Genomic DNA, 26,155 nt, shown 5'->3' on the forward strand with positions numbered 1-26,155 from the left:
ATTTTAAGTGCTCTGTTTTATCACTGAGTGAGAATTGTTCTCTAAGACATCCAAGTGTTCCATTTATTAGGCAGTACACTTCAACATATTAAGTCACATAGCCCAAGGAAAACAAGTTAGATGCCAAGAAAATTGCAACTCAGAATTCTAACATTCTCCTGTGGCATCTACAGCTGAACTGGAAAATCTATGACCTGTGCCTTCCACTTGTGACCAAACAGAAAACCATGCATGAGAAGGACACCACAGCATGAGGACAGAACATGGCTTCCCAGGACTGTGCTCTCAAAGCTTGAAAAACTAAGTGTCCGAGCGTTACCTTGTGGGGGAAGAGTATGGATGGGTGGCTCTGCAGGTGGAGACTGTTCCAGTTGAGATGTTTAATTTTAGATCTTTATTTGATATGGAAATGTGTTCAACTATCATAAAGTATGTCTCTTTACTGCAAAAATGCCATATATTAAGGATTTATACAATCCAGGGATGGGGGGATCAAGAAACACTTTTCTGAGCACAAAATTTTCTAAAAGACTCTGAACTCTTTAGCAGAAGTGTCATACTCTGTTGAAATGCTTAAGGTCCTCAACACTTTGCTTGCCTGTTTCCCGTAAATTCTGCCACAGTGCCAACTGTATGGACTTCTTTAAAGAAGGATCTTTCTCAGCATTTTGAGAACCATCCTGAAGGTTTCACAGTCTTGCTGGTAAATCTGCTCAGTCTCTTTTGTTTTGGTTGCTGTAGCTTTAGAGTGAGTGGTTAACTGTCTTCAAATAGTTCTGTCCCCCTAGTTGTATTGGATTCAGGTTCCTCTGGCTGCTCAGTGAATAATGGTGCCGTGAATCCTGCCTCATACTCGGAAATTTCTGGCAAGTTGCTTTCTTCTGCCTTCTCCATCTTCTCGGCAGCTTACTTGCTCATAGTCCTACCAATTTCCTCCTCAGCCTGCTGGGTTTGTCCAGCATCTTTGATGACGGAACTGCTGAAGAACTTGAAGGCGAAGTATCTTGATGTTTTCAAAGACTGGACAGGTGTCTGCTTCTGTGCCGAGACTGATGGAAAGAGTATGTTTTTCTTCTTTCCAGAGAGTAGCTGGAAAGTGGATTTGCAGTGGGGAGAATCCTGTTGCCTACACAGGTGATTCTTTGAGGAAATGGAGTACCTCCCTCCCTCTCTCTCTCTCTCTCTCTCTCCCCCCCCCCTCTTTTTAAAGATGTATTTATTTACTTGAGAGGCAGAGTTAGAGAGAGGAAGAGAGAGTTCTTCTATCTGTTGGTTCACTCCCCAGTGTTGAACCCTGCAATGGCTGGAGCTAGGCCACTCCAAAGCCAGGAGCCAGGAGCCCAAGTACTTGGGCCATCTTCCACTGCTTTCCTAGGCCATCAGCAGGGTGCTGGATCAGAAATAGAGCAGCTAGGACTTGAACCAGCACTGACAGAGGATGCTGGTGCTACAGACAGATACTGAACCTACTATGCCACAGTGCTGGCCCAAAGTGCCTCTCTTTTATGATGAGACCAATCTCTGATGTAATGGGAAGAGTAGAAACCTTTTCTTCTAAAGCCATCTCATGTTCCTTGTGAAGGAGGGAGCTTTCTGTTACAGGGCCTCTGGAGGAAGAGGAAGTAAGGGCTCTGTTGTTTGCCTCTCCCTGTATTCAGACAGCCGGGTGGCAGAGTGATCATCACTTGCCCACTAGTAGCCAGAGTCAGCTCCTCTGTGAGGAAGACCACTTCTTCCATGATGAGAAAAACTGGTACTCATCATATTCTTGATAATCAGTATGACTGTAATACCTATTGTCACTTCCTTCACCAAGTCTGTCTAGAAGTGATGATTTCTTTGGCACAATATTAACTATTGTGTGGTAGCCATCACTAGGGTGACTGTGAGGAGATACTTGTTCTCTTAGAAGTCTTTCATAGTCATTGCATCCTTTAGACCACATCTCTTGTAACCCAGTGGCTCAGCCCTAGTACTTTTGTGTCTGAACTCTACTGTGTCTCTCCACCTTCCACCCCAAAGCACAGAACCGTGGCAAGGTGGCAGCCAGAGTTTCCAGGGTCTGCAGGAAAGGGCCCACCCCAGGTCAGCTTCCCACGTGCCTGCCTTTCCAATTCCCCAGTTTGTATCTTTTCATTAGGAAAATTTAGTCCAGTTACATTCAGTTTTTTCAGTTTTATTATTGATAAGTAAAGACTTCTGTCATTTTGTTTTCTTCTGTTGGTCTTGAATATCCTTTGTTTTTTTCTTACTCCCTTGTTCATCTTTGTGGTTTACTATACTGGTAAGGTTTGATTTTTTTTCTATTTCCTTTTTGTATATCTTCTCTTCTAGTGGATTTTATACTTTCACATGTTTTCATGATGATAGTTTCATTTACTTTTGAATGTTTGATTCTCTTAAGCATCTTTTCTAAGGCTGGTCTGGTGTTAATGAATTTCCTCAGTTTTTGATTTTTTGGTTGTCATAGGAAGTCTATTTCTTCAGTTTTGAAAAGAATAGTATTTGTTGGCAGGCTTTTTTTTTTCTTTCAGAATTGGAATGTGTAATCTGATTCTCTCCTGATCTATAATGTTTCTGGCTGAGAAATCTGCTATTAGTCTAATGGAGATTCCCGAAAATGTGACTTGGTGCTATTCTGTTGCAGTTTCTAGAATTCTCTTTGTCTTATATTTCTAAAGGTTTGACTTTAATGTAAGAATATTTCTGGGGGCCAGCGCCATGGCTCACTTAGTTAATCTTCCACCTGCGGCGTCGGCATCCCATAGGTGCCGGGTTTTAGTCCCGGTTGCTCCTCTTCCAGTCCAGCTCTCTGCTGTGGCCCGGGAGGGCAGTGGAGGATGGCCCAAGTGCTTGGGCCCCTGCACCACATGGGAGACCAGGAGGAGGCTCCTGGCTCCTGGCTTCAGATCGGCACTGTGCGCCAGCCATGGCCGCCATTTGGGGAGTGAACCAATGGAAGGAAGACCTTTCTCACTGTCTCTCTCACTCACTGTCTAACTCTTTCAAAAAAAAAATTTTTCTGGCCATGTCCAGTTTGGTCATGGATCTCCTATACCTAGAAGTCTATATCCATTCCTAACATTAAGGAAGTTTTCAGCTACTACTTAAAAAAAAAAAAAAGATTTATTTATTTATTTGCAAGTCAGAGTTACACAGAGAGAGGAGAGGCAGAGAGAGAGAGAGAGAGAGAAAGATCTTCCATCCGCTGGTTCACTCCTCAATTGGCTGCAACGGCCAGAACTGCATAGATTTGAAGCCAGGAGCCAGGAGCTTCTTTTGGGTCTGCCACATGGGTGCAGGGGCCCAAGAACTTGGACCACCTTCCATTGCTTTCCCAGGCCACAGCAGAGAGCTGGATTGGAAGTGGAGTAGCTGGATCTCTAATGGGTGCTCACATGGGACACCAGCGCTTCAGGCCAGGGCATTAACCTGCTGCACCACAGCACTGGTCCCTCATCTACTACTTCATTCAGTAGCTTTTCTATAGTTTTTCCCCTTTCTTTGTCTTCTAGGACCCCCAAAATTCAAATACATATGCCTTTAATGGTGTTCCATATGTATGGGAGGCTGTCTTTATTCTTTTTTTTTTTTTTTGTCTGTCTGGGATATTTCAAAAGATCATCTTTTAAATTCATGTATTCTTTCTTCTGCTTGATCTATTCTGTTGTTGACGCTTTGAACAGTATTTTTTATTTGATTTTAAGTTCTTTAAAATTTTAAGTTCTCATCTCCAAAATTTTTGTTTGATTCTTTTTCATGATCTTTAACTCTTGAGTAAATTTCTCATTCATTTATGAATTCAGTTGTCTTTCTCTAATCTCTTGGGACTTTTTGAGTCTCCTTAGACTCATTCTTTTGAATTCTTTCATCAGTATTCTTTTTTTTTTTTTTTTTTTTTTTGACAGGCAGGGTGGACAGTGAGAGTGAGTCAGAGAGAAAGGTCTTCCTTTTTCCATTGGTTCACCCACCAATGGCCGCTGCGGCAGTGCGCTGCGGCCGGTGCACTGCACTGATCCGAAGCCAGGAGCCAGGTACTTCCTCTGGTCTCCCATGTGGGTGCAGGGCCCAAGGACTTGGGTCATCCTCCACTGCACTCCAGGGCCACAGCAGAGAGCTGGACTGGAAGAGGAGCAACCGGGACAGAATCCTGCGCTCTGACCGGGACTAGAACCAGGTGTGCTGGCGCCGCAGGCAGAGGATTAGCCTTTTGAGCCACGGCGCCGGCCTTACTTTGTTTTTCATACCTTTTGTATCTTGATGTTGGGATTTGGATTTCTGGTGAATAAATTGTTTCTGCCACATTTATAAGGTAGTTTTTGTAGTCAGTAGGTTTCTTCTGAAGATGTCTGAGAGTGTTGAATTGTTAGGCTGTGTTTACTTTGGTTCTACTTGAGAGCCATAGTATTATCTCTCTGTGGTTTGTTTAGCTATATTCGATGACTTGGGCATGATGCATATGGAAGCAGGGTTGGAGAACCTTACAGAAGTGGCCTGGGTGAATGTGTGCACAAAGCAGTGAAGATGGGGCCATCTACTGTGTGACAGTTGTAGCAATGACAGTAGTTGTGCCAAGAACATGGGGTATAGTGACCATTTCCTTAGCAGTGTCAGCAGTGGTGGGTGATGTGGCCTGCATACATTCAGGCCAACTAGAACCATGAGCCATGGGCAGGCCAATAGTGGCAACATTGGGGGTTGAGGTGTGTGGAATGTGGAATGTGGATCACACACCCTCAGGCTCAGTGGTGGAGTTGAGGGCAAAGTATTTATATGGTGTTGCCCTCAAGCATGACCGTCTGGACTCTACTTGTACTATCCTGTTTAACCTTTCCCCTGCAATGGTGGGAGAGCAGGTGCCCTTGGCTAGGGAACTGGAGTCACAGTTGCCAGTGTGCCTTATTCTACTTTCTATGCCACTATCCCAGATCTCTATGTCTTACAGGGCTTCTGTTTCTCCCTTGCTAACTTCCAGGATTCTTTCTTGGCCACTTACCTTGAAATGCAATTTGTTGTTCTGGTTCTTCCTATAGAAGAGCAGGCATGCTCTTTGCATGCTTGTTTGGTTATCTCGCCAGTCTGGCATTTGTGATATCTCGTTTTTTCGTGATGTTTTAAATCTTTTATTATATATTTCTGGATTTACCAATATGTTTTTGCAGCTTTTTATATTCGTTTATAGGGATATTGATCTGTGTTTTTGTTTTTTCTTCTTTTTTAAAAGATGTATTTATTTGAAAGTAGAGTGACAGAGAAAAAGAGACAGCAGACAGACAGAGTTCTTTTATCAGCTGGTTGATTCCCCAAACAGCCAGGCTGAGCAAGGTTAAAGCCAGCAGCCTATCTCCTATGTGGGTGGCTGAGGCTCAACTATTGGGCCATTTGCTGTTGCTCTCCCAGGTGCATTAACAGGAAGCTAGATCAGAAGCAGAATAGCTGGAACTCAAACCAGCGCTCCAGTATAGGATGCCAGAATCATAATTGTTAGCTTAACTGATTGTGTCACTGTGCTGGTCCCCTATTTTCTTATAATATCTTTGTGATTTTTGCTGTCAGAATAACGCTAATCTTACAAAATAAACTGAAAGGTGCTGCTCCTCCGCACGCGGAGGAGCCGCACCGGACCGGGCGCTTGTTGTTCCCTTTTTTTTACAAGTCCTTTCTATAGTAAAGTAAGAATAAGTAAACAGCAAACTCCCAAAGCAAGAATGAGTAGAGAGAAATGAGAAAGAACGAAGTAACGAACTTCCCCGCGAACTCTCCAACGCACTCTCCAACCAACCCACACCACCATGCCGTCTCTCTCCTCCTATATAGTCCTCTCCACCAATCCCAACTCGGCTGCCCACACGCCGAGTACGCCGCTCTCCTCCAATCAGGAGCAGCTCCTGCAGCTTGTCAAGTTGGTGAGAGGCAGCTGGGTAGAAGCTGTTTACTTCTCTCCCAGCGCCATATTGTGGGAGAGCAGATGCATAGAATAAATCTTAATTCCAGTAACAGTATAGTCCGAATTGCTCCCCACAGAAAGGTACTCCCTTGCTCTTAAAGTTTGAGTTGTGTATAGTTTATAGTATTCTTTTAATTTAACAGAATTTACCAGTGAGGTCATCTGGACATATGTGTGTATGTTTCAGGGTTTTTAAACACTGGGCTCAAATTTAAATGATGTAAAACTTTTCAGGCAATCTATTACCTCTTCTCATGAGTGAGTTTTGACTAGCTTGGGCCTTGGAATAAATCTATTTCATTTAAGTTATGTTTTGTTTGTATAAAGTTATATGTGTTTATAGTTTTAGGGCGATTGTTCTAGATATTGGTAATTGTGTTATCTTTTCTTTCTCAATTTAGGCAAAAGATTCTTAATCTTATTGATCTTTTCAAAGAACCAGTTTCTGTTCAAAAATCAGTTTACTGATTTTTCTGTATTTTCTATTTATTATCTTTATTACTTTTTTCCTGCTATGTTTTTATTTCGAGTCTAATTTGCTCTTCTTTCTTGGGTTGTTGGGTTCTTTTTTATGTGTCAGTATTTTTGATATTACAAACATCAAATTATAGTAAGAAGACAAATATCAATAAAATGCAGCCCTTTTCCTTTCATGAACAGGGTATTGTATTACAGTATATTTATGTTCCATCATCAATTGTAGTTCTCCTGTGGTGGATCATTAAGGATATCTTGAAATCTATTTTTCTCATCATTACCTCTCAAAATACCCATTGTATGGTTTGAGCTCATAAGGAATGGAAGACTCTGAACCTGCTTCACTGCTTTGAATTCCATTTATAATTTTAGTAGAATAGACTCTGAATGTTTCTCTGGGAAAATTCATTTTATCTTGATTAAGCTGAAATTTTTTTTTCCTGATAATTCAAGAGGGCAACTGAGTAAAAGTTCATTTTGCAGAAAGAAAAGCCTTTCCAAAGAAGATCATGACTTTGAAAAGGCCCACTTGCTGGAAGTTCGGTAATTGGACTAATGTCCTTTAGCTGAGATCCAAGTCTGCTGGCATTCATCGTCAACTCATTCAGAGAATAGCCTAAATCTCCCCCTCGCCATGTTTCTTTTTTCTTTTTAAAGATTTATTTATTTATTTGAAAGGGAGAGTGACAGGGAGAGGGAGAAGAAGACAGAGGGAAAGAGAGAGATCTTTCATCTGTTGGTTCACTCCCCAAATGTTTGTAGTAGCTGGGCTGGGGCAGACTAATGTCAGGAGCCTAGGTCTCCCAAGTGGGTAGCAGGAACCCAGTATCTGGGCCATCATTTGCTGTCTTCCTAGGGTGTACATTAGTAGAAAGCTAGATCAGATGCACAAGTGAGACTTGATCCCAGGTACTCCAATCTGGGATGTGAGCATCTTAAAAGAGGTTCCTGAACCCCCTCTGCCACAACGCCCACCCTTTCCTAGGTTATTTTCTGTTTTTTAGAGATGTATTTATTTATTTATTTGAAAGTCAATTACCAGAGAGAGAGAGAAAGAGAGATACCGATACCTTCTATCCTCTGGTTCACTCCCCAAATGGCTGTAATGGCTGGAGCTAGAGCACTTGGGCCATCTGCTGGTTTTCCAGAAACATTAGCAGGGAGCTGGGTCAGAAGTACAACAGCCAGGTTTTGGACTCACACCCATATGGGATGCTGAAGTTGCAGATGGCAGTTTTACCCTCTGTGCCACAGCCGTGGCCCCTCCCTGGGTTCTTAATGTGGAAGATTGGATTGCTGATTTCAGACTTTTATTCTTTTGTAATTGAAATATTTAAAGCTAGAAATTTTCCTCTAATCAATGTAAAAGTTACATCTCAAAAATTTTGATGTGTTATATTTTTATTTTAATTCAATTCAAAATATTTTCTAATATACTTAGTGATTCTTTTATGAACCAGAGGTTATTTAAAAACATATTGCTTAACTTCTAAAAATTTGGGGATTTTTAAGATATATTTCTATTATTTATATCTAATTTAATTCTATTATAGGATATCTAACTTAATTCTATTTTAGTCGGTGAACCTACTCTGTATGATTTTAAAACTTTGAAATATATGAAGGCTTAATTTATTTCCCATAATATGCTCTATCTTGGTTAATGTTTTGTGTGCACTTTAAAAAATGTGTGTTTTGGCCGGCGCCACGGCTCACTAGGCTAATCCTCCGCCTAGCGGCGCCGGCACACCAGGTTCTAGTCCCGGTTGGGGCGCCGGATTCTGTCCCGGTTGCCCCTCTTCCAGGCCAGCTCTCTGCTGTGGCCAGGGAGTGCAGTGGAGGATGGCCCAGGTGCTTGGGCCCTGTACCCCATGGGAGACCAGGATAAGCACCTGGCTCCTGGCTCCTGCCATCGGATCAGCGCGGTGCGCCGGCCACAGCGCGCCGGCCGCGGCGGCCACTGGAGGGTGAACCAACGGCAAAGGAAGACCTTTCTCTCTGTCTCTCTCTCTCACTGTCCACTCTGCCTGTCAAAAAAAAAAAAAAAAAGTGTGTTTTTTTGTCCTTGAATGAAGTGTTTTGTAAATGTTCATTAAGTCAAATTCATGGCTATGTTTTTCAAATATTTTTTGATTTTGCAGATTTTCTGCTTAGTTCTACTGACTAGTGAAAAGAAGTACTAAAATCTTAAACTAAAAATGTTGCTCTATTTATCTTTTTAGTTCTGTCCTTTTTCTCTTTTTGTTATATTATTTTAGAGCACTGTAATTAGGTGCATTTAAGAATTGTTTCTTCATCAGTTTTGGATCCTTAATTACAAGGGTTAATTTACTTTACCTTTTAGCTCTTGAAAAAGGTTTTCCAGCTTGCATAAATTGAGATGCAAACTCTGCAATCACCTGTATCTTTGTTTCTCTTTAGTCATGTATCTTTTTTTCAATGTGGTTTTTTTTTTTTTAAGACTTTGTCTTTATCATCTTTGAACTATTTGGTTATGAGTGTATACTAGCTTTTTTTCCCAACAGATCATTTCTTTCTGTTGCTACTAGAAGTATTGCTTAAGGTATAGATGGAGTCAACAGATTTCAGATCTTTCTGAAAAGTTCCTACACATTAATATCTACTGCCAAGAAGCCACCCTGATTTATGAGGACTTCCAGTGCTTGATTACAGCCTCATAAAGATTTTCGGGTAGTCACATTTGTTGATTTTTTTCCCAACACAAAAGGAATAGTAGTTTTACTACTTAATACAATTAGGGCAATTCCCCAGATTCCCTATCAAGTTGAGTCCTGTTAAATAGCACAAGTTTTCATTTTGATGTGACTTGAAGTTAGTATGAAGAATTTCAGCATCTTTCTCATGAACTAATATATTTTTTTAAAAATCCTGAAGCCTATAATCATTCCTGTTCAATGATAATGGTTATAGTAATAAAAGAATTGTGGTAATATTTTATACTACTAACTTACAAAGTAATTTCACATTTCCTCATTTAGCTTTATGATTATTTGTACTGTGAAATTTTTGTAGATTGGCTGAAGAAAAAAAGATTTTGCGGCCAGCTAGTTTTTAAAAGATTAGGAAACAAAGCAGAACAAAAGCTTGTTTTAAAGCCTAAGTGCTTTTGTCATTTTTGTACACAGAAATTGTTAGTAAAATTGTTAATTTCAGATGAAATCAGCCTTATTTGATAAAAGATGATAAAATAAAACCAGAAAAGAATGCTTTTCCCCCAATTTTTGTTTAATACTCTAACATTAAAATTGGTTTTCTCTTATGTTAAAAGAATAAACAAATGTGTTTATGTTATGCCAAGATACTTCATAGCAAGTATTAGGTGTGAAGGGAATCAGTTCCATATTTCTAGCACCTTATGTAAAAAATTAGTACTGTTTTCCTTCCTTTATGGAAAAGTTAACTCTGTTTCAGTTACTCTCTTTATTTTAAAAGATTAACAGTTTTACATATTTTGTCACAGGTGTCTTCACTCGAGGACAGCTGGGCCTGGTAGACATCATCTTTCAGTACATTCACTGCGATGAGATCTGTGAGGCAATTAACATCCTGAGCAGCATGAACTGGGACACTGTGGGCCACCAGTGCTTTATCAGCATGAGTGCCATTGTAAACCACCTTCTCAGACAAAAGCTTACTCCAGAGAGAGAAGGTCAGACTTGAAATATATTTCATAAATGGGCTCTGAATATGCATGAAGTACATTTTATTGAATCTTTTGAAAATATCTTTGAATTACGACACTGAAGATTGAATGACAAAAATGTTAGTGTTGATCAAATATCAAATAATTGCTTTCATATGGTTTTTACTGTATAGTATTTGTCAACATAAAGAACAGCTTTTCTGTATATGCTTATGTTGGATCTCACAATGCAGTCATTGTAAAATTCAGTCTAACTTCACATGTGGAATATGTCCAGATTTCCAACTGATCAAAATTTCATATACTCTGGGGTCTGGTAGAAAAAAGTGTCTATTCCTTCCTCTCTCACATGAGACATCATGTGTATTTTATTTTATTTTTTTTTTTGTCACCCCAACTCGTCTATCCAGGTATAGTCCTTAATACTCACTTTTAAAATGTGTGTCAGAATTGTAGTCAGGCTGTTCCTTTTTGCTTTCCTTCCTCTATTCTGTAGTTCCGATATCCCTCCCCTTCTGCCTGTCTTGGATTTCTCTATCTTTGCTCAGTAGGGAATTTTTCCCATAGGGATCTCAGATGTTTATTTTCAAAAGATAGATTGGAAATTGTTTAAAAGGGAGAGGGTAGGAGAATATGTCACATATAGTGGTGAAATATATCTGTATATTTGCCAAATATCTAGTTTATTTTTTCTTATTTAATTTAAAATGCATCTAGACATTCTAGCACTTGCATCTTTATTTCATATAGTTGTGATAAATATTGGTATTAATAGTTAGAAATCATAGCCAATGAGAAATTGCTTTATGTAATTTACAAGATAGGGAAAATCAGAAATATGTCAAAAGGTCCTTACTAGGGATATTTTTCTTTCTTAACCATTTTTTTTGCATTTTCATATTCTTGTTCCATTTTACTACATTTCCAAAATGGACAGCATGTCATTTGGATAAAATTCTGGAAATAACTTTCAGTTTAGTAGAGAGGACATCTCATTGTAGTTCAGCTCCTCCAGGAACTTGGCCCAACTCACAGAACACACATAATAAATATTTATTTAATATTAATTGAATGAGCTTTTAAGAGGTAGTCCAAATGCAACTATGTAGATCCAAGATTTCTACAATGAGAAAATGCCAACACAGGGGTTGGCCCACATAAGTATTCAATGAATGTGTTTAAAAGATTATAATGGGGATGCTGGCGCTGAGGAATAGCAGGTAAAGCTACCACCTGTGGCACCAGCATCCTATATGGGCCGGGTTTGGATTCTGGCTGCTCCACTTCTGATCCAGCTCTCTGCTATGTCCTGGAAAGCAGTGGAAAATGGCCCAAGTCTTTGGGCCCCTGCACCCACATGGGATACCTGAAAGAAGCTCCTGGCTTTGAATTGGCCCAGCTCTGGCCATTGCAGTCATTTGGGGAGTGAACCAGTGGATAGAGGACCTTTGGACCTCTCTCTGCCTCTGCCTCTCTGTAACTCTGCCTTTCAAATAAATAAATAAATGAGTAAATCTTAAAAATTTATAACAACAAGATTTTAGGTAACAAGGTATTATTGTAATATTTCTGCTTAAAGAGTTGTCTCAGATAATTATTTTTTAGTATTAATACATTGTCAAAATTGGGAACATCCCTAAAGAAAACCCATTATGATTCATGCAATCTATATAAGATATCTTTCATTTACAATTCAAGAAGAATTATGGAAAAGATAAAATGTTGACTGTCAGGACCCTGAGAAATCACTAGCACCTTAGTGAATTTTTGTTGTAAGATTACTGTGTTGTAACAAAGATTATTAGGGAATAAACAAATGGACATTATCAGATTCTTGCCTTAATAAAGAATATTTTCAAAGGACCATATTGGGGAGATAGCAAAATAAAAAGCTTGTATGATACTAGGCTATTAAAATAAAATGCTTTTGTGATGCTGGGTTATCAGAATATGTGCATTTTAAGTAGATATGTGCATTTCCCCCCAAGTAACTGCAAAAACACATTTCTAAAACATTCAGAATTCTTTTCTGTTGAGATTTATTCTGTCTGAATCTAACAAATTTGACATGGTAATTTGTATTCCTTTTATTAGTGGAACCCAGTGAGCTTTTATTTGTAGCTGTGTTGTGGTTATCTTTGAGATCTTCATTTCTGCCTTAAACATCAAGCTGGGCTATCTAATGAATCTGTAACTGTGCTGGGAGTTATGTGTATTCCATGTAGGTTCGAACATTTCAGATATACGAAACATGCTGTCAAGAAAACAAGCAATGGCAAGAGAATCTGGCTTGTTTTCACAATAGCTTTGCTGTATTCAATTTTAATCTAAATTGACTGCTGCTTTGAAAGAAAATACCCCTAAAGTTCATCTTACTTTACTGTCTAGATTTGAGATTTAAAACGAAATTACCAACAGCTTTGCCAACTGCATAGCAATTACTCTGATGAGGTATTTAATACTTTCAAACCCAAATATGCCTAAACCTGAAGAGTTTTGCTAAATAAAGAATTGTTTATTCAACCCAGTGCTGGTAGCATAAGAATCTGAAGAGTCTTACTGTGAGCTGCTGTGGTGTTCCCATACATACTCCTACTCTCACCATTATGGTAATTGCTTAACTTTCAGGTATTGCTGGGAAGAGGCACATCTTCATAGGCATGTCTGATAACATTGTGAAGTAGATAAAATGTGCCTTCTTTCCTATTCTCTAGTCCTCTGGTTTATCAAAACTTGCTCTCCAGTCCTTTTCTCTCCCTCTTTGGGGTGTTAACTTTCACCCCTGGACAAAACCAAGAATCTTATTTAGGGTAGTATTTAGAGAGGAAGATCTAGGGACTCCACTGTTCTTTTAAAATTGTGACAGTTGTTCTTCCTACAATTAGACCATTTTTTAATTTGAATTATTTTTAGAAACATTTCTACTATACTGATTGCAATTTCCAGTGTGAAAAAGGTTAGTTATCTCCTTTCAGCTAAAGATAGTAAATGTTGAGCACACTGTGAGTTGCTTTTACTGGAAATACTAGTTCAAACTGTGTTACTTTGATGAGTCACTGTTTTAATTACCCATTTGTGGTGAGAGGTTGGTTCATTATGGATTTCTTCAGTTTTGACAGCTTTTTGTTGCTCAGAGTCATTGTCAGCTTTGCCTCAAGTGAAAGTTTATACATAGGTTTGTTTTTGTACCAGCTGTCATATTTTAATTTCGTCTTTCCTGCAACAAGCTCACATTTCATCCAAGTTTGCAAAACCTGACTGACTGCAAACATGAGTATTCTGTTGTAATTGAAGGAGTTTCACTTGTTTTAACGCTGCTATGTTTGAATTCCACAGCACAGCTTGAGGCAAGCCTTGGAACCTTCTATGCTCCAACAAGACCACTTCTGGATTCAACTGTTTTGGAATATAGAGACCAAATCAGCAAATATGCAAGGAGATTCTTCCATCACTTGCTCAGGTGAATGATACTTTTGGATTGATTAAGGTTGTGTTAAAAGTTACATATTTCAGGGGTCAACTTCTTTAATTAGCATACTCTGTATAACATGACTGTTTACTAATAGTCTAACTCTTGAAGAAAAACAAACTTTTCTTGGTATTCTTTGTTCAGTTTTCCTATTAAGGAAATATTTGATTATTGTTTAGGATTTTACATTATCAGTATTCCTTAATATACCTTCTACTTTAATATGAAAGCAAAATACCAGCTATGTAAAGTCAGTATAAATATATTCCTGGCACTAGAGAAATATTTTCATTTTTAACTAAAAGTATGAATTGCGATAAAGCTCTGGGACAGTAATTGGTTTCCTTTGCTTTCAGAATTACTGTAGAAATTTTGTGCATTGTCCTCTCATATAATGTAGGAAGTTGGAGCTTCACCATATCTAATGTTTTTTATTTCTGAGGATAATTAATGAATTTGTATCGTGTCTGTAGAGCTCCCAAAATGAACATGAATGAAAAAGACATTTTGTAGGTAACGTAGTGTCTTCACTTTGTCTCCAACCTCTCTAATTTCATGAAGTTATTTTTCTATAAGCATCATGTTTTATAACCCTTATATTGGCCCTTGGAAGCTCATATTCTAATGTGCAATTTTTTTTCTTCATTGGCCGTCCTCATATGCAGTTTTCTAGTTAGTTATTGGATGTACTTTGATGATGTGACTATTATTAGATTCTAGCTTTTCATCTGGAATTGAATATTTTCCATTGGGGTTTTCTAGTTTGTCATGTTTCTCTTTTTGAGTGCTTTCTATTTCAGTTACAATGAGTGTTTATTCTTGTTTTAAGGAAAAAAGATTTATTTATTTTGAAAGTCATAGTAACAGAAAGAGGGAGAGACAGAGATGTTTCATCCACTGGTTCACTCCCAAGATGGCTGCTATGGCAGGCACTGGGATGGGTTGAAGCCAGGAGCTTTATCCGGGTCTCCCACGGGGGTGGCAAGGGTCAAACCCTTGGGCTATCTTATGCTTCTTTTCTAAGACATATTAGCACAGATCTGTTTTGGAAGTAGAGCAGCTGGGACTTGAACCAGTGCCCACGTGAGATGCTGTCATTACAGGTGGTGGCTTTACCCACTATACCACAACATCAGCACCTTAATAGTTTTTTTGCTAGTAGGTTATACATAGCATTATGAAAAAGAAAAGTAAATTTACAAGAAATAAAATGAGGAGATGGTGTTGTGGTACATCCCACATGCGCACTGGTTCAAGTTACAGCTGCTCCACTTCTAACCCAGCTCCCTGCTAATTTGTCTAGGAAAGCAGTGGAAGATGCCAAGCACTTAAGCTTCTGCCACCCACATGGGAGATGCAGATGGAGTTCTAGGTTCCTGACTTCAGTCTGGCCCAATCCTGACTCTTGCAGCCCTTTGGGGAGTGAACCAACAGATGAAAGATCTCCCTGTCTCATGCATATGCTCTCACTCTTGCTCTCTCTGTCACACTGCCTTTCAGATAAGTAGAATTTTTTTTAGAAAGAAGAAATTAAACGAGATAGCTTAAGTTAAAATCAATCATTTGTTTAATCTGCTGCCAGAATTTCTCCTGCCTGGGGGTGATAAAAAAAAAGCCAAATGTCCTTTTGTATTTGTGAAGGCTAGAATTGTCTTTAGGCTAGTGATTATTTTAATAATCTGAAAAAGTTATTAGATGATATAATCATCCTAAACAGTAAAGACCATGATAAGAATTATTTAAAAACTCATTTATTTATTTATTTGAAAAGCAAAGCTAGAGAGAGAGAAGAGGAGGAGGGGGAGGGAAAGGGAGAGAGGGAGGGGAAGGGGAAGGGGAAGGGTTCACTCCTCAAATGGCCTCAGCAACCAGGTCAGAGCCATGTTGAAGCTAGGAGCCAGGCTGAAGCCAAGAGCCAGGAGCTCCATCCTGATTTCCCCATGGGTGCAGGGCCCAAGTATTTGGGCCATCTTTAGCTCTCTTCCCAGGCAGGAGGCTGAATTGGAAAAGGAGTAGCCTGTATTGGAACCAGCACTCTGATATGGGATGCTGGTGTCCCAGATGGTGGCTCAGTCAGCTCTACCACAATGCTGGCCCCACATCATAAGCAATTTTAAGTTAAAGATTGTTAAAATGTTTTATTTACAATTTTGGTTTTGTCTTGACAGTAGAGGAATTCCATGGACATCTTTTTATGTTTCAGTCTTTAGCAAATATAAAAAATTACCTGATAGCTTTCCTTCAGATTCAAAGAAATCTGAACTTAAAAATGTACTTCTCATGTCTTTTCCTTGTATCTTTTGTATATGTTCAAACTGACCAATTTTCATAAAGAAAATTTCTCTAGAAATAAAAATAATTGCTCCTAACAGTAAAGACAGAAAGCAGTAGAAGCATAATCTTAATATACTTGTTAAGTAAAATGTTTATTATACTAAGTTTTAAGGAGATGATATGGTCAAGTTCATTCAATCAGTAATTTGGAAGGCACTTAGCTGCGGGAAGCAATTACTGAGGCCAGCCCTGCAGCGTATAGGGGTAAGCTGCCTACAGTGCTGGCATCCCATATGGTTGCCAGTTGGAGTCTTGGCTGCTCTACTTCTGATCCAGCTCCCTGCTGATGCGCCTGGGAAAGCAGCAGCAGAAGCGCCCAAGTTCTTGGGCCTCTGCACCAACATGGGAGACCCAAAAGAAGTTCCTGGGCTCCTGGTTCCCGGCTTCAGACCAGCCCAGCCAGATGCTGCCATTTGGGGAGTGAACCAGTGGATGGAAGATCTCTCTCTGTCCTCCTCTTTCTGTAACTCTCTCTTTCAAATAAAATAAGTAAGTCTTAAAAGAAAAGAAAGCAAATACAATTCTGCCTCACCTAAGTTGAGAATACAATTGTTCACCTTTCTGTATCCATGAAATTAAATAGTTACTGAAGTGCTAAATAGAGAAGTATTAACAAATGAGACCATTCCATTATAAACAAAAAAAGTATAATAGGAATTCCTAAGTATTGAGGAAATGAAAGGAAAAACATTTCAAATGAAGCTTAGTTTATTAACATGAAAATGTATTGTAAAGAGTTCATCTTAATTCACTTTTACTTATTTTTTTCCCTTCCTAACTATAAGACTACTTTTTCTGACACAAATGATTTTATGTGACTATGGCACAGAGAGTCATGCTTTTAAAAGGTTTATAAAATAATAAGCAAACATTTGGAACAGCAAATTTTTTTTATCTAGTAACAAAAATACTATGTTTATGAAGTCTCCCTTGAGAAATGTGAAGATGTTTTCATTTTCCTTTACAGTGCAACAAAGAATAAAATGAGCTGATGGATAAATGGATAAATGGATGGATGAATGGATGGATAGATGATAAAATAATATTGTAAGGTGATAATGACATAATTGAGGAGATACGTATGTGTTCCTTCAACTTTGCTGTATGTTTGCAAAATTTTCATAATAAGATGTTGAGGCAAATATATATTATACTGGAGAAGTATTTATACTTAAAATTCAGAAAAAAGTAGTCTTTAGGAAATGCATCATCTTATGTAAAATATATATGATAAGCAAAAGAAGTCATTTTGTGACTAGCCGTTCTTAACCAATTCCATTTCTAAATAGCTTTTTCAGTGATATTTTTTACTAATGGAGCATACCTAGTAAATAGAACAATTATATGAAATCATTTCAGAGAATATGAATACTAAATAAGTTACCTAAGGACATTCAGAGAACAATATAGAACGATCTTCAAAGAAAAACTTCCTGGTCAGATAAAAATTCTAGACATTATATTTAAAATATTTATTGAAAACATTGTTGAGCTGGCAGGAAATTAAGGGAAACACTCAGAGGTTGAAATGGCAAGGATGCTTGACTCCATAAGCATAAGCAACTCAAATTCTGCCTTGAGGGCTTGTGCTGGTACCTGGCAGTGAGTTGCTTGGTGTAAAAAGGGTGTGGACTCAGGTTAGGAGATAAAGCTGGGCCGGCGTGGCTCACTAGGCTAATACTCCGCCTTGCGGCACCGGCACACCGGGTTCTAGTCCCGGTCGGGGCGCCGGATTCTGTCCCGGTTGCCCCTCTTCCAGGCCAGCCCTCTGCTGTGGCCAGGGAGTGCAGTGGAGGATGGCCCAGGTGCTTGGGCCCTGCACCCCATGGGAGACCAGGAGAAGTACCTGGCTCCTGCCATCGGATCAGTGCGGTGCGACGGCCTCAGCGCGCCGGCCGCAGCGGCCATTGGAGGGTGAACCAACGGCAAAGGAAGACCTTTCTCTCTGTCTCTCTCTCTCACTATCCACTCTGCCTGTCAAAAAAAAAAAAAAAAAAAAAAAGAGAGAGATAAAGCTGAAGGCTCAAGCAGAGTGGAAGACTGGATCAGAGATTCTTAAATCTATGATCTTGAAAGGTAGCACCCTTCCTGAGAGAACTAAAAGTAAGGAAAATAAGGGATGCAAAAAAGAATGGTGGGGGAAAAACAATGAAAAACTTGTGGGAATCTAAACAAAAGTTAATCATGTAAAGCATATACTCTAATGTTTAATTCAAGGGGTTAAAAACTAAGATCAAATGAAGTTCTGAAAAATAATAACATATAAATCCAAAGGGGAATGGAAAGTTGAAATATTCATTTAAGTTCAGGATAAAGATCAAGGTAAAGATCAAGATATTTATTTTTATTTTTTCTCAATGCTTATGCTAATGAGATATTAAAACAAAGAGAACAGATTTGACATAGTTCATAGATACAACTTGAAGAATATAATACTTCCCTCCCTCTCCTTTCTTTGTTTCTTTGTAAGTTTTTGAGATAACGTATTTTTAATTTACCTTATAGTCAAAGGCTTAATGCTCCACTAAATAGCAAGTAAAGACCCTAGTTCAGCAGAAATTTAGGCAGGGGCTATAAATGATAATCAAATGAAAAGATAATAATTGCTAGCAGATTTTAAAAAATTATTTATGTACTTATTTATTTGAAAGGCAGAGCAGCAGAGAGAGGGGGAGAGAGGTTTTTTGTCTGGTGGTGCATTCCTCAAATGAATACAATAGCTAGGTCAGGCCTGGGTGAAGCCATGAAGCATTCTAGTGTCCCTCATGGGTGACAGGGGCCCAAGTGCTTGGGCCATTCTCTGCTGGCTTCCTAAGCATATTAGCAGAGAACTTGGATAAGAACCCAAAGAGGTGGACTTGAGTTGCCACTTTGATATATGATATGCCAGCATTGTAAGCAGCAGCTTAACCTGCTGTACCATAGCAACAGCCTCTAATACTAGATATTATTAAGTAAAATAAACATCACAGAATTTCTAAGGTAATCACCAGAAGAAATAGTATATATAATTTTCAAACATGTAGAGGGAAAATTTTGGATACAGAAAAAAACAGTTTAGAAGATGGTAAGAATTGGGGGCAGGTGGAACATGCTGAGGAAGGAGATGGAAAATAGAAAGCACACAGTGAGGTTGTAGAACTGAATCCACAGATTTATATATGGAACTACTGTATATATCTTAAAATTTTTTATATTGGAAAACAAAAAAAGACTCAGTGAGCATTGCAAATTTAAGAAATTCAAGAAGTATTAGTAAGATAAACCCAAAGGAAGCAGAAAGAAGGTAATAAAGATGAGTTTATAAATGAAAGTAACAGAAACCAAAATTTTTAAACATTAATAATAAAAGTAAATATTTGTTTTTAAACAAGATATGTAAAACACAAAAATAATAAAGGGAATACAGTAAAAAACTTCATAACAACAAACTTGAAAAATTGTTAAAATAAAAACTGATGCTGGGGCACAGTGTGGTAAGCTTTGGACACCCACATACCATATCAGAGTGTCAGTTGGAGTTCTGGCTACTCTACTTCTGATCCAGCTTCCTGCTGATATGCCTTTGAAGGCAGTGAGTGATGATGGCCCCTGCCACCACTGTGAGAGATCTGGATGGAATTCTTGACTCCTGGCTTTGGCCAGACCTAGCCCTGACTCTGCAGTCATTTGGGTAGTGAACCAGCTGATAGAAGATATCTCTCTTGCTCTTTATATCTCATGCTTTGCCTTTCAAATAAATAAATTTTAATGGAAAAATGATAAAAATTAGCTAGAGAAAAGTAAGATCTGAATAGCACTATAACCATTAAAGAAATTAATAATTAATGTTTTTCCCACAAAGTAAACTACAGTCCCAACATTTTTTTTAAAGATTTATTTATTTACTTGAAAGTCAGAGTTACACAGAAATAGAAGGAGAGGCAGAGAGAGAGAGGTCTTCCATCCGCTGGTTCACTCCCAAGATGGCTGCAACGGCTGGAGCTGCACTGATCCGAAGCCAGGAGTCAGGAGCTTCTTCCAGGTCTCCTGCATGGGTGCAGGGGCCCATGGACTTGGACCATCTTCTGCTTCTTTCCCAGGCCATAGCAGAGAGCTGGATTGGAAGTGGAGCAGCTGGGTCTTGAACTGGCACCCATGTGGGATGCAGGCACTTCAGGGGATGGCTTTACCTGCTGCACCACAGTGCCGGCCCCCCAACATGTTTTTAATCAGTGAGGTTTCATCACTGTTCACCCAACTCTGTTTTTAGTCCTTTTTTTATTGAAGATTTATTTATTTATTTTGAAAGTCAGTTACAGAAAGGGAGAGGAGAGACACAGAGAGAGGAATCTTCCAACGCTGGTTCACTCCTCAGATGGCTGCAATGGCCAGGCTGAAGCCAAGAGCAAGGAGCGTCTGGGTTTCCCATATGGATTCATGGGCCCAAACACTTGGGCCATCTTCTACTGCTTTTCTCAGGCCACTAGTAGGGAGCTGGATCAGAAGTGGAGGATGCAGGACATGAACTGGTGCCCACATGGGATGCTGGCACCACAGACAGAGGGTTAACCTACTACACCACAGCACTGGCTCCTTTAGTCCCTTTTTAAAATACATTTTTTTTTTCTTTTTCTTTTTGACAGGCAGAGTGGACAGTGAGAGAGAGAGACAGAGAGAAAGGTCTTCCTTTGCCGTTGGTTCACCCTCCAATGGCTGCCGCGGCCGGCGCACTGCGCCTATCCGAAGGCAGGAGCCAGGTGCTTCTCCTGGTCTCCCATGGGGTGCAGGGCCCAAGCACTTGGGCCATCCTCCTCTGCTCTCCCAGGCCACAGCAGAGGGCTGGCCTGGAAGAGGGGCAACTGGGACAGAATCCGGTACCCCCATTTTTTTTTCTTAAGTTAAAATCATTGAGGGGCCGATGCTGTGGCTTAACAGGTAAAGCCACCACCTGTAGTGCCAGCATCTCATGTGGGTGCCTGTTCGAGTCCCGGCTGTTCCACTTTCAGTCCAGCTCTCTGCAATGGCCTGGGAAAGCAGTGTAAGATGGCTCAAGTCCTTGGGCCCCTGCACCCACGTGGTTGACCCGGAAGAAGTTCCTAGCTCCTGGCTTCTGATTGGCACAGCTCCAGCCATTGCAGCCAGTTGGGGAGTAAGCCAGCAGTTGGGAGACCTCTCTCTCTCCACCTTTCCTTCTCTCCCTTTGTAACTCTTTCAAATAAAAAAAAAACTTTAAAATAAAATAAAATAATTGATTATATAAACGTTTAATTAATCTTCAGAAATATAAAAACTATGAATCACTGAAGGAGTCCGTGAGACTTTTGCTCTTTGATCTGGGACTCAGGTTTAAAGATTGTTTAACCCTTAGAAAGTGGTCTGCATGCATCTCAACAGACCCTTATTTAGGGAATGGATGAAATAGCAAAAAGGAAAAAATAAGCTGGAGGGAACAGTAGTAGACATCTCAAATCCTTTCACAGTAAGCACCTCAAAAGATGTGATTTTATATTTGAACGAGTTTGTTTTCATCTTTGCCTAGTTAAGAATGGTTGAGAAGAAAGCCATGGGTTTGAGATCTCTTTAAATTTTTCTGACAGAGTGAAGGATCTTTTATCATAATGACAATTTTAAGAAATTTGTGATACTAATCCTTAAATTAGGAAACCAAACAAAATTGACAGAAGTAACTTGAACGCCATTCTATGAACAAATTTTGTACATCTGGCTCTTCTTAGGGCTACCCTTTTTGAGCTAATGAGGTGTGACAGTCAGGGTATGGCCTAGTTTTCCTAATGTTCTGTAGTGACTTAATGGTATCAGATCATAGATTTAGATCCTTGATCCATTTTGAGTTAATTTTTATATAAAGTGTAAGGTAGGGGTCTTGTTTCATATTCTGAACACAGAGATCCAATTTTCCCAGCACTATTTATTGAAGAGACTGTCCTTTCCAGGGAGTGGTTTTAGTTCTTTTGTCAAATATAAGTTGGTTATATGTGGGTTGATTTCTGGGGATCCTATTCTTTTCCATTGCTCTATTTTTCTGCCAGTACAAGGCTTTTTTGATTATAACTGCCATGTAGTATGTCTTAAAACATGGTATTGTGATGTCTTCAGCTTTGTTTTCGTTAAGATTGCATTTTTTTTAGATTTATTTATTTATTTATTTGAGAGGCAGAGTTACAGACAGAGAAAGAGACAAGAGAGAAAGGTCTTCCATCCACTGGGTCAGTCTCCAGATGGCCACAATGGCCAGAGCTGGGCTGATCCGAAGCTAGGATGCAGGAGCTTCTTTTGGTTCACCCATGTGGGTGCAAGAGTCCAAGAGCTTGGGCTATCTCCCACTGATTTCTCAGACCATAACAGGGAGCTGTATTGAAAATGGAGCAGCTAGGCCCTGAACCAGCACCCATATAGAATGCTGGCACTGCACATGGAGGCTTAACCTACTATGCCACAGTGCCAGCCACTAAGATTGCATTTGATAAAATACAGCATCCTTTCCTGATAAAAATCTTAAGCAAATTGAGTACCGAAGGATAATTCCTCAACATATTCAAGGCAATAAACAACAAACCAACAGCCAGCATCATATTGAATGAGGAAAAATTTGGAAGCATTTCCACTAAGATCTGAAACCAGACAAGGATGCTCGCTTTCAGTATTGCTATTAAATATAGTTCTGGAAGTTTTAGCCACAGCCATTAGGCAAGAAAAAGAAATTAAAGGGATACAAATTGGGAAAGAAGAAGTCATTTCTCAAAAGGAAGAGATAAGAAGGGCCAAAAAAAATTTCAGTATCTAATTATTAAGCTAAGTGATTGGCTATTATCAAAAACGAATGCAAACTTAACATTTTTTATAGGTGCACAGACTGAGAAGATGGACAACCAGTGGGTCATGGGCATTACCTTTGCAACTTCCTGTGTTTTGTGACCAAAAGCAAATGAATTATTATTATTTTTTGGTGAGGGAAAAAGTTTATTGGGGAAACCTGACAGACTGAAAGGAAAGGGCAAAGAAGGAAAAGAGGGAGAAGGAGAGCATAAGAGAGATCAAGAGAGGTCAGGAGATGGAGAGAAGGAGAGAGAGAGCGTGCCACATGTTTAGGAACAGGTCCTTTTAAAACTTTGCTGGGGGGTGGGCAGGGAAGTAGGAGCAGTGAATCCCATTAGGGTGGGGCTGGAGCTGACACTGGTGGTTGGGCCATGTGGCCACCTGGCTTCCAGCAATGTCAGCTGGGGCTAGAGCCTAGGATGGTGTCAGGGTGCATCCTGCCATAGATAAGACTGTGCCAATTTCCTAACATTCCCCCCTTTTGTTTTTTATAAAGCAGAAGTTGTATGGGATTACATTAGTCCCAAAAGTCTAGGAGGGGCAGAGGGATGATGATCTGTCTTTAGAGCTACTTCCTGCTGACATGGGGCAATGAGGTACTCTTCGCTGGCATGGGGTGATGTCTCAAGCTGCTGTCTCGTGGGTGGGGAGCTGAGTATATCCCTGTAGCAACATTTGGTTGACTGCCTGGTTGCTGAATGTCTTGGTTTATTCCATTATCACCTCCTGTAAACACTTAAACAGACACTGTAGTATAAAAGCCAGGGTGAGAATAGCAACCAGTGATCCTATGAGTGGCATTAACCAAGTAATGAGAGGATTTCATAGAGGAGAGGAAATGAGGGGGGTTTCTGGACCCTTGTTAGGACTCTTTGATGGATGTGGTCCAAAGCTGATCCCAGCCAAGACTAGGAGAAAGGCCACTCAACTTTTGCAGGTAGAGGGGTTTGTCTATGGAGAAATTCTGAACAGTCATAAAACATTAAGTGGGGGAGAAGACCATCAATACATACAGGTCAGGAATAGAGCCATTGATGTAAGAGTAGAGGCTGTGATTATAAAGGAATTAGGTCCATGTGGGCTTGAAAGGGTCTAGAACAAAGGACAGAGTCATTACTAGAGAACATAGAAAGGTGTTATCTAAGCCACAACTAAGTTTTCTGATTGAGAGGCAAATAGAAACTGACAGAAGGAGCTTGGTAGTAATCTGGTCGATGGGGTACATCATAAGGGAGATGTGAACCTCTTGGGAAGGCACCCTGTTGACTTCCATTACCTAGCTGGCCTGGGAGGAGAGCTGGTCAAGTAAAGGCAGGTAGCATCTCTAACAGGAAGTTTACAGTTCTGCCTGCAATGTTACTGACCCTAGTTGGCTGTCCCCTCAGCAGCAGTGGTCACTTTGGAAGCTGGGCCAAGTGAAAAGCTTTTTAGCTTAGAGCCAGCAAGATCTGTGGCTCTGACCTGGGTGTCCTTCGACTCCAGGACAGTTCCATTTCCAGTGATCCAATTCTTGGCTGGCAGAGCTGCCAGGACTCTTCATAAGCTGACTTCTGCTGAAGCCCCAGGCTTTCCACATTGAAAGCCACTGCAGTGGACTGGCCTGTTGGGTCTTTACAAGGGCAGATCACTGTATAGAGTAGCCTTTAATGGGCCTGCCACCTGTCTTTACATTTCTTCTGATGCCTAGCTTTCTTTTCCTCCTGGGGAAATAAATTATTTTTAAAGACAAAATATTATTTGAAAGCTCTTGATGAAGGGGAATTGAATATTATTACTGTATTTGTATCTTTGTAGTAGATTGCTGTCATTTTGTAGGGTTACATATAGAGGAAGATCTTAAATTCTCAGAGTATACCACATACTAGAATGCAGGTGCTGTGAAGACCTTGCTAAGGAAGCACATACCTGTATTAATTCTTTCCTCCATGTCAGCCATAAGTTTGCTGAACTCAGATTTATGCCATCTGGCTTTTAATTAAAGTTTTAAAATTTTATTTGAAGGGCAGAGAGACAGAGGCATATATAGATCTTCTTTCTGTTGGTTTACTTCCCAGATGCCTGCAACAGCCAGGGCTGGGCCAGGCAGAAGGTAGGAGTCTGGAATTCAATACAGGTTTCCCTATTGACTGGCAGGGACCCAAGTACTTGAGTCATCACCTTTTACCCCCAACAAGGGTGCACGTTAGCAGGAAACTAGAATTGGAAGTGAAGCTACCACTCCTACTCAGGCACTCTGATATGGGATGCTGGAGTCCTAAGTGATGTTTTAACCACTGCAACAAAGTTATTTAATCCTTACAACAGTATGTATTTCTCCCCATTTCAAGTTACTGCATGTCATGGGAACTTTGCTTTGGCTGCAAATGCCAAGGCTGAGCTTATAAAACGGGTCAACTAATTACAACCCACCTCCCATTTTTGTAAAGACAGCTTTATTAGCAGATAGCCAAGCCTGTTTGTTTACATGTTATCTATGGCTGATTTCATACTATAATAGCAGAGTTTAATTGTGGCAGAAGTTGTGTATCCATCAAAGTGTATTTACTGTCTGATTCTTCACAGAAAAAGTTCACCAATTTAAAACTAAATAGCAAGAGATACCTAGTGTTGTTTGGAACAGGCAGCCTGAGTATAAAAACGAAAAGGGAAGGATGATAAAAAAACAAGTTCTGTTTGTGATGCTTTGTTAATTACATTAAAAATAAGAACTTTTCGAGTCAATGGACTACTGGCACTAAGAAATTGATAGTTTAGTATATGAGATTGGGTCAAGCAGTGACCAAACATAGAGGGTATGGGATAATCCTAGCTGTGCCCTAACAGTGGTAGATTGGGCCCACTTATGAGATAGCACTGTTTCTGTATGTTAGTGTGTAGAAACGTGGGAAAAGGTGATGGGCAGGAATAAAAGGCTCCCATCAGTGTATAATGAGATGACAAAAAGGCATCTTTGTCTCTTAGGTTCTAGGTCATTGTTTGAATAGGAGCAACCATCAAGGTTTATTAAGAACTAATATTTTTTAAAATTAATCTTTCAGTTTTGAGAAACTGTAGAGTCACATGCAATGTAAAAAATAATGCAGAGATCCTAGTTACCCTAATATAGCTTCCCCTAATGATAATATCTTATAAAAATTATAGTATATTACATTAGCATGTTAACATTAATACAGTCAAAATACAGAACATTTCTGTCACCATGAGGATTCTTTAATTGCCCTTTTATAACCATACATTCCTCTCACCCCACTCGCTCTGACCCCATGGCAATCCCAATTCTCTATTTTTTTAAAGATTTATTTGTTTTTTTGTTTGAAAGAATAAAAGGGAGAAAGACCATCCATTGCTGGTTCACGCCCCAAAAGCCTACAATAGCCTGGGCTGGACCAGGTCAAAGAGAGGAACCTGAAACTCCAGCAGATCGTCTGTATGGGGAGAAGGGACT

The 26,155-nt window shown here is 39.7% G+C and overlaps 1 protein-coding gene and 1 pseudogene across 12 annotated transcripts in view; one reads left to right on the forward strand and one right to left on the reverse strand.

Annotated features, from left to right (window-relative positions):
* WDPCP (WD repeat containing planar cell polarity effector) overlaps positions 1–26,155 on the forward strand; it is a 321,214-nt gene that overhangs the window by 182,371 nt on the left and 112,688 nt on the right. For 9 of the 12 annotated variants that reach the window (XR_016229321.1, XM_051842841.3, XM_051842854.3 and 6 more), the window contains 2 exons: positions 9,906–10,094; positions 13,425–13,548. Coding sequence is in view for 11 of the 12 variants with exons in the window: in XM_051842841.3 (XP_051698801.3) it covers positions 9,906–10,094; positions 13,425–13,548 (313 nt within the window). In the remaining variant the exon portion in view is untranslated. The remainder of the gene's footprint in view (positions 1–9,905; positions 10,095–13,424; positions 13,549–26,155) is intronic. The other 3 variants (XM_089326366.1, XM_070069054.2, XM_070069053.2) reach the window with 1 other exon arrangement.
* Positions 524–7,017, reverse strand: LOC103347727 (periphilin-1 pseudogene; annotated as a pseudogene).

Source organism: Oryctolagus cuniculus, chromosome 2, assembly GCF_051225735.1.
Source record: "Oryctolagus cuniculus isolate XC-2025 breed Fujian yellow rabbit chromosome 2, ASM5122573v1, whole genome shotgun sequence".
NCBI lineage: Eukaryota > Metazoa > Chordata > Mammalia > Lagomorpha > Leporidae > Oryctolagus > Oryctolagus cuniculus.